At 40.9% G+C, this 13,857-nt stretch overlaps 1 protein-coding gene across 1 annotated transcript in view; it reads right to left on the bottom strand.

Annotated features, from left to right (window-relative positions):
- Nucleotides 1-12,612, bottom strand: part of NLK (nemo like kinase) — a 147,263-nt gene extending 134,651 nt beyond the window's left edge. Inside the window, exon 1 of the mRNA XM_081218992.1 lies at nucleotides 11,050-12,612. Coding sequence (XP_081075118.1) covers nucleotides 11,050-11,504 — 455 coding nt within the window. The 5' untranslated portion in view covers nucleotides 11,505-12,612. The remainder of the gene's footprint in view (nucleotides 1-11,049) is intronic.
- Nucleotides 12,613-13,857: the final 1,245 nt, after the last annotated feature.

Raw genomic sequence — 13,857 nt, 5'->3', positions numbered from 1 at the left:
GAGTTATCTTCACAATAACCTCAAATACTATAACATGCAGAACCTGGAAAAGCAACACAAAGGGAGCCAACCAATTCAACATAGTTGGAGGTTCTCACCTAATTCTTAGGCAATTCAAACCCAAACCAAGTATACATGTGTCTCTTTTTCTGCACAGTACCATTACCTGTCAATTTTTACGGTTTCTGGGTTACTTGTACTAAAGCTCAAACTTCCCCACATCTGTATTACTAAATTTCTAGCCCTGTCAAAGTAAATATAGAAAGCAATAGCTTCCTATCTTAAAAAATTAAAAAGAGAAGAAGTGGAGAAGTGAGAAAAAAAAACTTTGCATCAGGCTGCCTGTTAACTTAGATGTGTAATGAGACAATCGCCTGATAATTGCACCCTTTGGGTGCTTCTGTACTGGTAAGATAATAAAGAGAAATAAAGTCACCTGGTTTATTTCAATTTACTTACACAATTTGCAAATCTGTAGCTCTCTGCCATGGTACATTAAAAAAATTAGCATGTAAGAAAAATCACCTGCTTATGTAAATTGGGGGATGGTTTTATCCATGCAAACAGAAAAAAAAAATGGCTGCAATCTGGGTCAAATGACTAATTTTATCCATTTGAACAAATGTCTCTCTTCACCTTTTCTCTGTAGCTCAGAGCAAGAATTTTAGGTCAAGGAACGGATAAACAAAAAGTTTCTGTGTTGTTCATTCCCCTGTAAGAAGTTTGCTGCCTCACACTGCTGAGCTCCATATTACTTAAACTGAATACAAGACTGAGAACTTTATCTAGATAACAAAACCACAACACTGAGAGAGGAAAGAAAAGAAATCAGTGGAGGATATCTGATCCAACTGGGAAGGAGAGCAAAAATGGCAAGGATCAAGTACCAATTTTACCTTTTGCTACTTTAGGCAAACAGGGCTTCAGAAAGGAAAATACTCCAAATAATTCGGGGCAGGCAGGACAACTTCTCTACAAAGAACATTATTCCACTTTGCTCTATAAACACACCCTGTCAAGTTCTTCTGAGTCTGACATAAGTTAGATGAATGCGTACCTGGTCATTTAATGACTACCCTCCCAGCATTCGTTGCTGGAATTCATCCCTCCCACTTATAACTGACTCCATCTCCAGGTCCAGGGGTGGACCTGACTGATCCCAAAGTAACCTTATCCCCACTGACAGTGACTGGTTCAGAAATGAGTAAACAACCCAATAAAGGCCAAAGAGATTCTAGAACTGGGCTGGTCAATAAGGTAGTCAGTAGCCCCATGGATACTGAACACTTGAAATTTGGTTAGTCCAAATTGAGAAGTGTTGTAAGCGCTAAGAGACACACTGGATCTTGTACATTTTGTATGAAAAAAGGAATGTAAAATATCTAATTAATGATTTTTATAGTAGTAACATTTGAAATGATAATATTTTGGATAAATTAAGTAAAATAATTACTAAAATTAATTTCACCTGTTTCTTTTTACTTTTTTAGTGTAGAAAATTTTAAATCACATTATGTGGCTTGCATTATACAGCTGACCCTTGAACAACTCGAAGGTTAGGGGTGCTGACCTCCCCTGCCCAGTGCAGTCAAAAATCCAAGCATAACTTTTGACTCCCCCCAAACTCAACTTCTAGTAGCCTATGGTTGACTGAAAGGAAGCCTTACTGATAACATAAACAGTCGATTAACACATATTTTGTGTGTTATATTATATACTGTATTCTTACAACAAAGCTAGAGAAAAGAAAATGTTATTAAGAAAATCATAGAGGAGCAAACACTTTTGCAGTGCTATTTACAAGATGAATCATCTGTCAGTACCTATCAATACTGTCTTATATGATACAAAACACTGTAGGTATTATACGTATCACTAACGCTAGACGTCCAAAATGAAAAAACATGAAAAAGAAATTAATATTTATTTACAGGTATAACTAGTCATGCATTGATAACAAAGAAGCAGCAATATGGTAGCTTTATGGTAGGCTAGTTTAATCAATATGAGTATTGGAAACATTGTTACATTTTTTAAAAAGCCAGTTACCTGTGATGATAGGCTGATATAATTTCTCCAACTGAGTAAATAGCGGGGGCAGGGAGCACACTGTATGTTAATGTAATTCTTTGAAAGCAAAGTTATAAAAGAGTAAGAAAACTAACACACTATTAATTTTATTTTAAACATCATTCACCTTATGCCTATGTAAGGATAGACTAGTATCTACATATATTTTATGCATGCATGACACATTTTACTTAATTTTTTGGATATTTCTAGGCTATGTGGTTTGTGAGTTTTTTCAAATTGTCACAAATCTCTAAGAAAGTTTCCAATATACTTATTTTTAAAAATCTGCATATTAAGTAGACCCGCACAGTTCAAACCCATGTTGTTCAAGGGTCAACTGTGTATCTAGGGACAGCGCTGCTGGCTTACTGAGGACTATTGAGGACAGCTATGAAAGTGCTCCCTTCCTGCTGTGGAAGAGCTTTAGGAAGTCGAGCTCCCTCTATCTCTGGGCATTGTATGCCCTAAACTGCTATAGCCTTAAAGCTGTGACACAGCTCTTTTTCTGGGAGATCCATCTGCAAACTAGTAAATTCCCTACGTAAATTCAGAATTTCAAAGATTCGTAAAAACAAAACATTTTAAATCAACTTGCTAGTTAACGTAAGCACTGGTAGGCAAATCAGCTTACCTGGTTACTCACAAAAAAAGACAAAATACTTAACATTAGACTTTCTTTAAATATTTAAAAACCACTCCAAATATTTAAGAAGGCAAGCAAATAAGTCTAAAACATTAAAAAGGGAAAGTACTATCAGGAAAATAATGCCAAATTTATATTGAGGAAAAAATTGATTGCCCATTTGCAAATAGGCAGGCCCTTCACAACTGCACCACAACATGTATAATCATTACCAATAAGTCAGTAACAGGAGAAAGTGAGTCTTTTGGACAAACTGCACACTTAAAATCTGATCCCAAATTTGAAAACTCTATGTAAGTCATCACACTAGAAAAGGGTTACATTTACCTCATCCTACCTTTAAACAATTTGACAAGCTATTCAACATCTGGAGTCCTGAAGAAAGTTGTCTTGTGGTCACTAGCAGAATCTATTTGCCCAAAGTAATGCCAGAATGCTTTACAAATATTAATGCAATTTTATAATATAAACTTAGGAAGCACGGGATTTTATAAATGAGGAAACCAAGACTCAGAAAAGTCAAATAACTTTATCAAGGTCATACAGTTGTTGATACCAAGGCAGGGACCAGAACCTTGTCTCCTAACAAGTTTAGTTAGTACTTTATTACCCTGTCATTTAAGAAAAAGAATCCTCCCAAGGAAATGGTGCCTTGAATATGATAAACATCAAGTTCCCTGGTTTATTAAACTATAAATAACAACTTGGGATTTGGGAGAATTTTATTAACAATAAAGTGCTGCTAATACTGAAGACATTCTTTAGAGACAAACATATATATATATATATATATCAGAGGGGGAAAAAAATCATACAATCATTCTCTCATGTGCCATCAATGATCTGCTTGCTAAATTCAATGGCCTTTTTCCACCCTCCTTTTGACTTTATCTGCACCAAAGACCACTCCCATCTTCCTAACAATCTTCTGTTGTGCGTAGGTTGTCAATCTATGCACTATGAACATATTTTCCTATCTGACTGCCCTTAGTTCCACCTCCAATAATTTCTTTCACCTACAACTGAGAACATTCCCTAAGGCCCAGACCTCAGCTACCTCTACTTTTCCATTTACATATCTTAAAAAAAAAAATCAATCTGAACAAGTCACTCCCTTACTTAAAAACTTCCAATGGTTGCCATTCCTAATGTTTCAACCTGTTTCATTATTGTCCACCCCCAGGAGCGTTTTCAGACATTTTCCCCCTTAACTGCCCCCCCATGAAATTTTAATACCATAGTTATGTTGTATATCTGTTTATGTACTGTATGTATGTATGTGCTTTACTCATAAAAAGAGTAAGTTTTATTTGCCCCTCTCCCACGTACCAATGGCGTCTCATCTCTTCAGCAGGACACTCCAACCTCTTCAGGATCTAGCTCAAGCTTTCGTCTCCACCCTTATCTCCTATCACCTTCAGCAACTCCAGCCCCGTGAGTCCCCTTCACAAGGGCCCATCCACCCATAATGCCCTTCCTCGTTGTTGACTCTCTCATTCTCTTTCTTTTTTTTGACTCTCATTCTTAAGACTCAGTAGTTGAGGTATTATCTCTTCTAGAAAGCATCCATACCTTCCACAGAAATTCCTCCTCTGTATTCCCAGGGAGTATCTCTATTGCTGCATTTATGGCAGTGAATTACAACTATCCATTTACAAATCTCTCTCCCCCACTAGATCATAATCTCCTTTAAATCCTTATCATCCAGCACAGTGCCTGGCAAACAGTCAACACACAGTAAATGAGTATTATAAGAACGAGTGAAAATAATCTGTCCTTATGTTTTTGACGGTTTCCAATTTAGTTTCAATTCTCCATCAAGACTCCCTGAGAGCAGGGAAGTATCACTTTTCATACTGTTTATTTAACTGTAAGCTCCTTCAGGGCAATACTGTGACTTAAACATCTTTATATCCCAAGCACAGTACAAATAATAGCGGAAACTTGAAACAGGTTTGCTAAATTATTAATAGAACTAAATAGCCTCATTAGTGCCTACAACGGTGCTGGTCTGTAGCAGGCTGACAATAAATATACTTTGACTAGTGACTTCCAACATTGTCAAAACCTTCCATATGATTCAATTAGCCAAACTAATTCAAAACACAGATGTGAAACTGGGTTTAGGTAAAGAGCACAGATCATGATCAAAGGCAGAATTCCCTGTACAGAGTCCCTCTACTCACACCATTACAATTAACTATTAAAGTTGAACTCAGTATAGTTTCCTTAGAAGTCATCTTTTCATAATGCCAAAGTGCCAGAATTTTTTCTAATGTCTCTTGGCTAGGTACCTTAGAACTACCGACTAGGTCTATGAGGACTTGTCACGTGCTTATTCACAGTATTACGGCTGTTGCCTCAGGCACTCTTTGTTACCACCCCGCCCCCCCAAGCAACAAAAGGATCAAACTGACAAGCTATTTTAGTTAGGAAGTCATTGTTGATCTGCATCAGATGACCCAATCAACAAATAATTCACGTGAGTATTATGGAAGCACAGGGAATCATAAGTAAAACCCAAATATAATCTTACAATGGAAAGAGCTTCTACCCAATGACTTCTTTCTGTTTGGTTGGATGACAAATGGAAAAGTTTCTTTGGCTTTGACAATTCCCATCAAAGAAATCAAATCAGCATATTAAGGAAACTTACAGTAATTTTTTTTTTTTTTTGCGGTACACGGGCCCCTCACTGTTGTGGCCTCTCCCGTTGTGGAGCACAGGCTCCGGAGGCGCAGGCTCAGCGGCCACGGCTCACGGGCCCAGCCGCTCCGCGGCATGTGGGATCCTCCCGGACCAGGGCACGAACCCATGTCCCCTGCATGGGCAGGCGGACTCTCAACCACTGCACCACCAGGGAAGCCCCAACAGTTGATTCTTAAACTGCTAGGACATCAACAAATCTAATAAGAACCACCAAGAATAGACACTCAATTCTACATATAGAAGTCAGTGAAACTCTAATGCTCCAAGTTGTGAAGATAATGAAATATTCCAGTACTCCATTAGAAGCTGGCTTTTTATATCAAGGAACAACAATGCTACAGTTGCCTAAACTTTGAGGATTAAATCCCAGAACTTGAGACTCAAATAAATATTCAGTTAACGTACTTTGCAAATATTCTTCTAGCATAGCACATGAAAGGGAACTATTTCTACCCCTATTTCTTTTTCAGCACATGCACCAGTGGTACTAACTGACAGCTAAAAAAGATGCATGTAATTTTGAGGGATATTGTTGTTTTAGCTTGTTTGACAAGGCAATTCTTGCAGAAACATATTCTTTTAGGAAAAAAATCATCTTTTTTTCTTTTAAGCTGATATTCAATAGCAGAACGTGACATTTCTCCCTAAGAATACAATGAGTTTCTTTTGTTGTGTTGTGGGTTTGTTTCATTTTTGGTTTTTGAATAAAATCTGCATAATCTTGTCCAGGAGCCCAAGTACAAAATGACTTCCAGTGTTACAGGCTATGGAGTTTCTCTCGCCAAGAAACCAGTTCAATATCATTAGACTGTGTTACTTTTATTTTCTCTCTTTGCCTACTCTGCTTTATGACAATGAACCTACAGTTTCTAAAAGTAAGTTCGTTTGTAGTTAAAACTAACAATATAGATTTCCACATTTCTAGTTTCACACGGATGCTTTGTTATGTCTAGAAGAGCAACCGTTTCCTTTTTATGGTGCAGGCTCTGCTTCTTCAAAGCTCTTTTCACAAAGCAGACCCCCCAAAGAATCCAGCTGTGGCTGTTAATCTTGGCTGATAGAGAAACTTCTCAATACTACAGATTCTCAACATGTAAAACACAGTTAATAACAGAATACACTTTAGTATACCACTCTTTCTGATGCAACTAACTCCAGCATTTTCCCAAAATTATCCCAAAAGCATTCCCCATTTTTCCAAATTATAGTTTGCTATTTGAGGAGTAAGAGGACGAGAGAAAACATCAGAAAATACATGATGCCTCTAATTTTCACAAGATGAGCAAGCTAGACAATCTCTGCCATGCATAAGGATTTACACTGAATAATTTTTGATTAAATCACGCATATTTCCCCTGCCTCACTGTGATCTTCTTTAACAATTCACACCTTTTCATCCAAACACAAGTAAAATGAATTTCTACTAAAGCTGAACTTTGACAACATGGATGTCCTTCATTTGTTACATTCTGAGAAAAAAAAAAAAACTCATGTCCTTCCAGGCATGGAAATCCATACTTTTTAAAACAGTACAGACGATCTGACTAAACATCTACCAGGTCCATACAAACATGTTTATTATGTTTTTTTATGCGTTTGTTTTTAATTAATTGAGAGAATTGGACAGAATATTTTACCCTAACTCTAAATTCAACCCTCCTTACTTCCCTGGCATATAGCACAACTAAGGGGACACTCTATGGTATTTAAAGTCATGCCACCAAAAAATAGTCTGCATGTTGATTTCACCTGATAAATCTGATCTTATGTGAAGCCACTTCTATGCACATTCACACAAGTTTGATTCTCCTACTAAAAATAACCACAATGAAAACCAGCTAACATTTATTGAATGCTTACTGTGTGCTAGACAGTGTACTCATTGGTTTACAAGGATTACCTCATTTAATCCTCATACCAATTGTATGAGATGGGTGCTAGTATTAGCCTCACTTTATAGATGAGGAGCAGAGAGGTTAAACAATATATCAAGATCACACAGCTAGTAAGTAACTAAGTAGCAGTACAGCGATGCTTAAGTTTCAAACTACTTAAATAAAAGTAACCTGCTGAAGGAATTAGAATAATAAAATTCAAAGTTCTCCAACTTTACTTGGAGTACAAAGACAAGAGACTGAATGAATCCCAGGATCTTTGATCTTTCAATTAATCAGATAAGTAAAAAACACTGATTTTATAAAGTAGAAGCTTTTCCCAGACTCACTTTTATTAAGGTGGCAATAGGTACCATGAATTCAATCTGATATTTTCGGCTGCCAATGTCACACCTGCCTGGGTTTAGCGGTCCTCAAACCTTTCTCATGGGGTCAACTTCCTCCAGTTCTCAAAAGCATACACTTCACGAGCCCCTGAAGCCTTTATGTTATAATACATCTTTAAGAACAGTATAACTTACTTTCCTCTGGCAAATGTGAACTACAGACAAGAAGGTATTTACATTATTCTCACCAAACAACTGAGGTTCCTGTTTGTGAGTTGTTTTGTGTTTTGGTTTTGCATTATGAAAATGTCCATATGGGCATTTGAAAGCCTCGTTATCTGATAAAGAAGGTCAAATTATATACAACGCTTTGATAACCCATGAACAATATTCTGTCACTGGCAATGAATGTGTCTCAGGCTACCCCATGATATTACTAGGTAAACTGGAAACCTTACTTTGAGATAAAACACAGCAGACAGTTGTTAATGAAACCTTAATTGAACTGTCAAAGCACCACCTTTACCAGCAAGGTAATAGGTAATTCACTACTTTTACACACCTGTCCAACACTGATAGGTTATTCCAATAGTTAAATTCAGCAGAAAGATAAATCAAGCCTGGTAGACTAAATTGTTCAGTGATAAATCTGAATGGTAAAATGCTGCATCACTTCTACAAATATCTCTCCTTGTCTACATGGAGAAACAACAATATCCCTCAAAATTATATGCAACATATTTAGCCATCAGTTAGTACCACCGGGTACATGTCCAAAAAAAGAAACGAGAGCAGATATAGTTTCTTTTCATATGCTATGTCAGAAGAAAAATACTTGCAAAATGCACTAAACATATTTGAGTCTAAGTGAATCTTATAATGCCCAAGTAGTTATATGGTACTTTGAATTAAATGATGTATCATTAGGAGAATATTTTTATGTTCCATTTTCATCACTTTAGAAAATAGTTGTTTCAGACTCATTAGGTGCCTTCTAAATTAAAATGAAAATTTTTCGTTCAGTTAGTTAGAAAGTAAGAAAGCTCACTAACATCTTTAGCTTGGGTTTGAGAATACTAGTGCAATTCACTGTGGTTTGGTGTCCAGATCTCTAGTTTTAACAATCTTACTCAAGTCATATAGCAGTCAAATTCCAAATATAATAAGCAATTCAGACAGCAAGTCATAAATATGTAAATATAAAAATAGAAAAGAATTTGCATACTAAAACACACACCTGGAACTCTTTCCTCTTTTTTTATACCAAATTGTATTTCACCTGTAACAGCTGATAAAAACAATCAATGCAGCTAAGTAGAAAAATTTGATTAAAGAACAAAGGAGGACCTGACCAGGAGATCAAATAACCAAGCAGCAAAGATGCCACGACACTGTGGTAGGTGCTGGGGAAAAAAAGAAGTACTCTAGCAGACACAGTCACTACCCTCATAGGGCTTACAAATGTAGTCAGACAGGGCAAACGCACAACAACTGGTGTACAGTGGAAGATGGCACAGAGACGGAGGTACTTCAAGGGTCGATCACTGAAAGAACCTAGAATGGATTCAAATCAAACACATTCAGATTTTCATGTATTGGTAATTCAGAACACCCACTACCAGAATGTTTGCTGTGGGATATGTTTCAGCACTACAGTTCCTCACCTCCCTCCCCTTAAAAAAAAAATTCCCTTAGCACCAACTGGAAGTTAAAACTTCTACAAATCACATCACCATCTGATAGAAATGTAGGTGAATAACATCTTTAGAACATAGTCTAGAATGCTGCAACCCATTTCCCTTTCAGCATCTCTAGTTCTTAGCACTGTAGGCAAAGCACTAAAATGAAAGAAAGCCTCCAGGTCTAAGAAAATCCAAACAAATGCTCAGTAAATCAATGACAAAATTTAAAGCAAGGAAAGATCTTTTTCCTGCCCCCTGCCCCTCCTGCTTTGAAATCCTCAAGGGTTGGACAAGGAACAGCAGTTCACAGGGCAGTCCCTGAGGATAGGATATGGAAGGGATGAGAGGAAGGCAAGAACAGGCAGGTCCCTGAGCAGAGACTGAAAAGGCACCATTACCGGCTGCATTCTTTCCCACCAGGAATCCCACACACCTTGGAGAACTTGCTGGGAAAACACTGGACTTCACCAGTTTAGAAAAAGACGGATCGGATCACTTAGTAGCCTAGTTTATAAAATCTGAAATGTAAATAAAGATGGCCAGATATAATGCAAAAATGAAACATGTCAATTATAGCCTGAAAAGCAATGACGAAAGGAGACATTTACCAGGCTAGTTCCAAAGAGTTCATTTTCCTGTGGTGATGGGGGCTTTTCTATACATTAACAAGAATCTTTTTTTTAATTGAGGTATAGTTGAAGGAATCTATTTTTGAAGCACTGAAAACATCAATTCATCTATCCACACCAGAATACTTAATCCTTGGGGGGAAAAGCTCAGTTCATTCTGGTTTTGAAAGAAACAGGAGCCTACAATGATAACTACATTTTATTATAAACTAGTAATCTTCCTAAGAAGGACAAATAGACAAAATGTTGCATTTAAGAAGCCCTCGGACTTTAAAAAGTACACTAGCACTAGCAAAAGTAGAGAAGTTTCATGTTTAAAAGTATACTTCCTACTACAGCAACCAACCAAGGGATAACAGCAACTTACAAGCCACTAAATGACACTAAAACATTACACTGAATGTGGGCCACTGCATAGTTACAGTCTACTGACCTCAATTGTGGTACTCATGTGTGATGCTATATTTAATGCATTCTTATCAAAAGACTAAAGCTACATACTTCCCAACTGTAGCTTTATGGTTTAAAATAAACCACTCATGCAATGACTTAACTGGTTTAACTATGAACCTTATCTTCCTTCTGGGGATCAAGATCACAAATTAAGGAATGAAAAGACAGAAAGAGCAAAGTAGTTATGCAACGTATGCCCCAATGACAAGACTATTATAAAGAATCAAGTTTGGGTCAGTTGTGACATTTGCTGCAATTGGGCAACTGATTCAAACTAAATCGAACATGAGAGATGGCCAAGGTCTGTGTAGAAATAAGCATTCCATGCATTCATCTATTTACTGAATCTCCATTCAGTGGCTTGCTCAGGTTCTACACAATAGGTCTGGTAGACAACAAACTTGTGTGAGTTACTCAACAGAGGGTGCTCCACCAAAGCTGTCCATGACTCCAAAGCACAAGCCTAGATAACCGATGCCATCAGGCCTCTTTACCAGGTAAGGAAGGGTGCCTTCCTACAGTTGAGCCGAGAAGCTTGTTCCACTTGGGTTGACATGGAGAAAACCATGAGAAAGGACTTGCCCAACGACAGCCATGAGAAGAAACCAGGAGAAGCTGTGTTTTTCTTTGGATACTCACCAGACGACACCAAAGGCTCCATATCCAATAGGTCTATCCGGCTCAATATCCAGCTGCTGTTGTGGATGATGCGAGTGCTGATGATGGTGCGCCTTAACTGTGGCAGCTGCGGCAGCCTGTACCTGAGCTGGGGCTGCTGCAGCTGGTCCAGGAGCCTGACCCGGTGCCGGTGATGGGAAATACGGCTGCTGCTGCCCAGGGTTTAACATGGCTGCAGCTGCGGCCGCTGCTGCGGCCGCCGCAGCTGCGGAGGAGGTATGCTGCTGTACGGGGTGGACAGCAGCAGCCGACCCGGGATGAAGATGGTGCTGAGGGTGGTGGTGGTGAAGGTGAGGAGGAGGGAGGTGTGGAAGGTGGTGGTGATGGTGGTGGTGGTGCCCTGCTGCTGCCGCAGATGTACCGCCATTGTAAGCCGCCATCATTTTTGCGTTGGCTCTTGCGCCACAAAGAGACATTCAAATAAAAATGCCCTTTGATTGGAAAGCAAACTGGGTCAAGCTGTCATTTGGCCATTTAAAAATGAAGAAAAAACCCACTCACTCCACCTCCAAAAACATGGAGCGGAAGTGGCTTTATGTCTTCATCAGTCAATCCAGACAAGTTAGAGGATCTTGGTGTTTAATCTGGGGGTGAGTGTGTGTGGAAGGGTGTGGGTTGCCCCAAAAAATAAAAGAAAAGAAAAAGAAAAAGGAAAAAGGGACCCCTTCCCCCCAGGTTTCCTGCCACAAGTGGGTACTAAAACTCCATCCTTAATTCGGGGGAGGTTCCAACTTTGAATGTGGGAATAAAGGCCAAACCGCCCGACCCCCTGAACTCCACACGCGAAAAGGCTCAGGTAACACACGACCCTGGGAATCCTGTAAGAGGCTTGACCCATCTACCCCTTCCATTCCCACATCCTTTTCTAAACACCTACCACCTCCTCAAAAATGCAACTGAAAAAAATGCCAACCACCCCAAAGTGAAAAGATGGGGGGAAATGTTCAGGGAAACTAGCTCCCCCCCTCGAACTCTCAGGCCTTCCTACATCTCCCCGTACTCCTCGTCAGGTTGACCTGATTGGGGGGGGGGGGGGAGGTACTAAACTTTCCCGAACAGAAAAGAGCCAGGGAAGGAGGCAGGAGGGACAGAGTGAGCAGAGGAGGCGACAGGGCAGGACAGAGAGGAGAAAGAGAACCGGGGCAAAGTGAAGGTAAGGAGGTGCGGGGAGCAATGAAAGAGACGTGGGCAGTACTCGGACGCCCAGACACAGGGAACCGCCCCGGGAGGAGGTTAGGGTCCCGGGGCCAAAGAATGGGAGCCCCGGGAGACGGGCGGGGTGCAGTCGGAAGCGGGCTGACTCCTGCCCCCGCCGCCGGCTGCTTCTGCTGAGGAGGGTTGGGGGGGAGAGCGGGTGGGTCCCCCCGCGCGACGGCCCCCGCAGGGCTCAAGGCTGCTCCGTCTCCCCCCCTCCCCCCCACCCGGCTTCCGTCCCCGCGGCCGCTTTCTCCTCAGCCGCCGCGGCCGCTTTCTCCTCGAGCCGCCGCCTCCTCAGCCGCCGGTGCCGCCGCGGCCGGACTCACCTCCCCTAGCAAAGCCGGATAGAGCGGAGCCAGCGGCGGACACGCGCAACCAGCCGCCGAGGCCCCGCCCCCGCCTCACACTGACCGGCTACCCTAGCCAATCCACGCCCACCTGTCCGCGTCCGCCTCCAATCCCGGGCCGGGAGCTTCAGACAGGCGCACTGTTCGGCCAGTGGCGACAGAGTGTGGGTCTCCTGGGGAAATCCCGCCCCCGACACGGGATGGGCAGATCGAAAGACCAATCAAAAGGCAGAGTTGGGCCTGACCGACAAGACCAAAAGCGAATTAAACACCAAAGATCTCCGTGACATTTTCTTTCGCCTCTCTCCTCTTTTCTTTTTCTTCTTTTATTTTTTTGGCAGGAGCAGGAAGCTGCGTGCTAATCCCGCCTGCAAAAGCTGGAAGAGAGGGGTGGAACGAAAGAACCAATCGTGAGCCGGGGACCAAGAACAGAGCAACCAATCATTGGCTTGAAGAGGAAGTGGGATGAGACTGGGACCAGATAGACACTTGACTTGACAAATGGAAAAAAAGACTGATCTCTGTCCCACCCTTCAGGTCTCCTATAGGTCAGGATTGTGGCGAATTCGCTGTCATATCAGCGATGATCAAGGGGCGGGGCCAAGTGTAAGGGGTGTGGTCTAAAGAAGGGGGCGGGACCTAGATGAAGAAGGCGGAGTCCAAATCATCCATTGATTGGAATCATCTACTACCCCTTGTAAAAACATCAGGTGTGGAGGAATAGGAGCAAAAGGGGATGTCGAGCTTCAGAAACTCAACCAAGGTTACTCAACAAGACAGTCACTGAAGAAACTCAGTAGACTGACAGTTCATAGCCTATAGCTGGTTCTCCATGGCTAATCCTCATAGTGGCAGAAAGACGCGTTATTTCGTTTTCACAACTACATGCTCATTGAACGATAGGGCTATTGATACTAATTAAGACAACAAAAATAATAAACTTAACCACAAAGACTGTAATTTTCTCCCATATTTTCTAATAAGTTCTAGTCATTGAAATCTTATTAAAATAACATCTTTCACTTTCACATAACCTCACTTATCTTAATTTACTTTTCTTTAAAAATATGATATAATAGGGCTACCCTGGTGGCGCAGGGGTTGACAGTCCGCCTGCCGATGCAGGGGACACGGGTTCGTGCCCCGGTCCGGGAAGATCCCACATGCCGCGGAGCGGCTGGGCCCGTGAGCCATGGCCGCTGAGCCTGCGCGTCCGGAGCCTGTG

This window comes from Mesoplodon bidens (assembly GCF_964165515.1).
Source record: "Mesoplodon bidens genome assembly, chromosome: 19".
Lineage (NCBI taxonomy): Eukaryota > Metazoa > Chordata > Mammalia > Artiodactyla > Ziphiidae > Mesoplodon > Mesoplodon bidens.
This window is presented reverse-complemented; position numbering and strand designations above follow the sequence as displayed.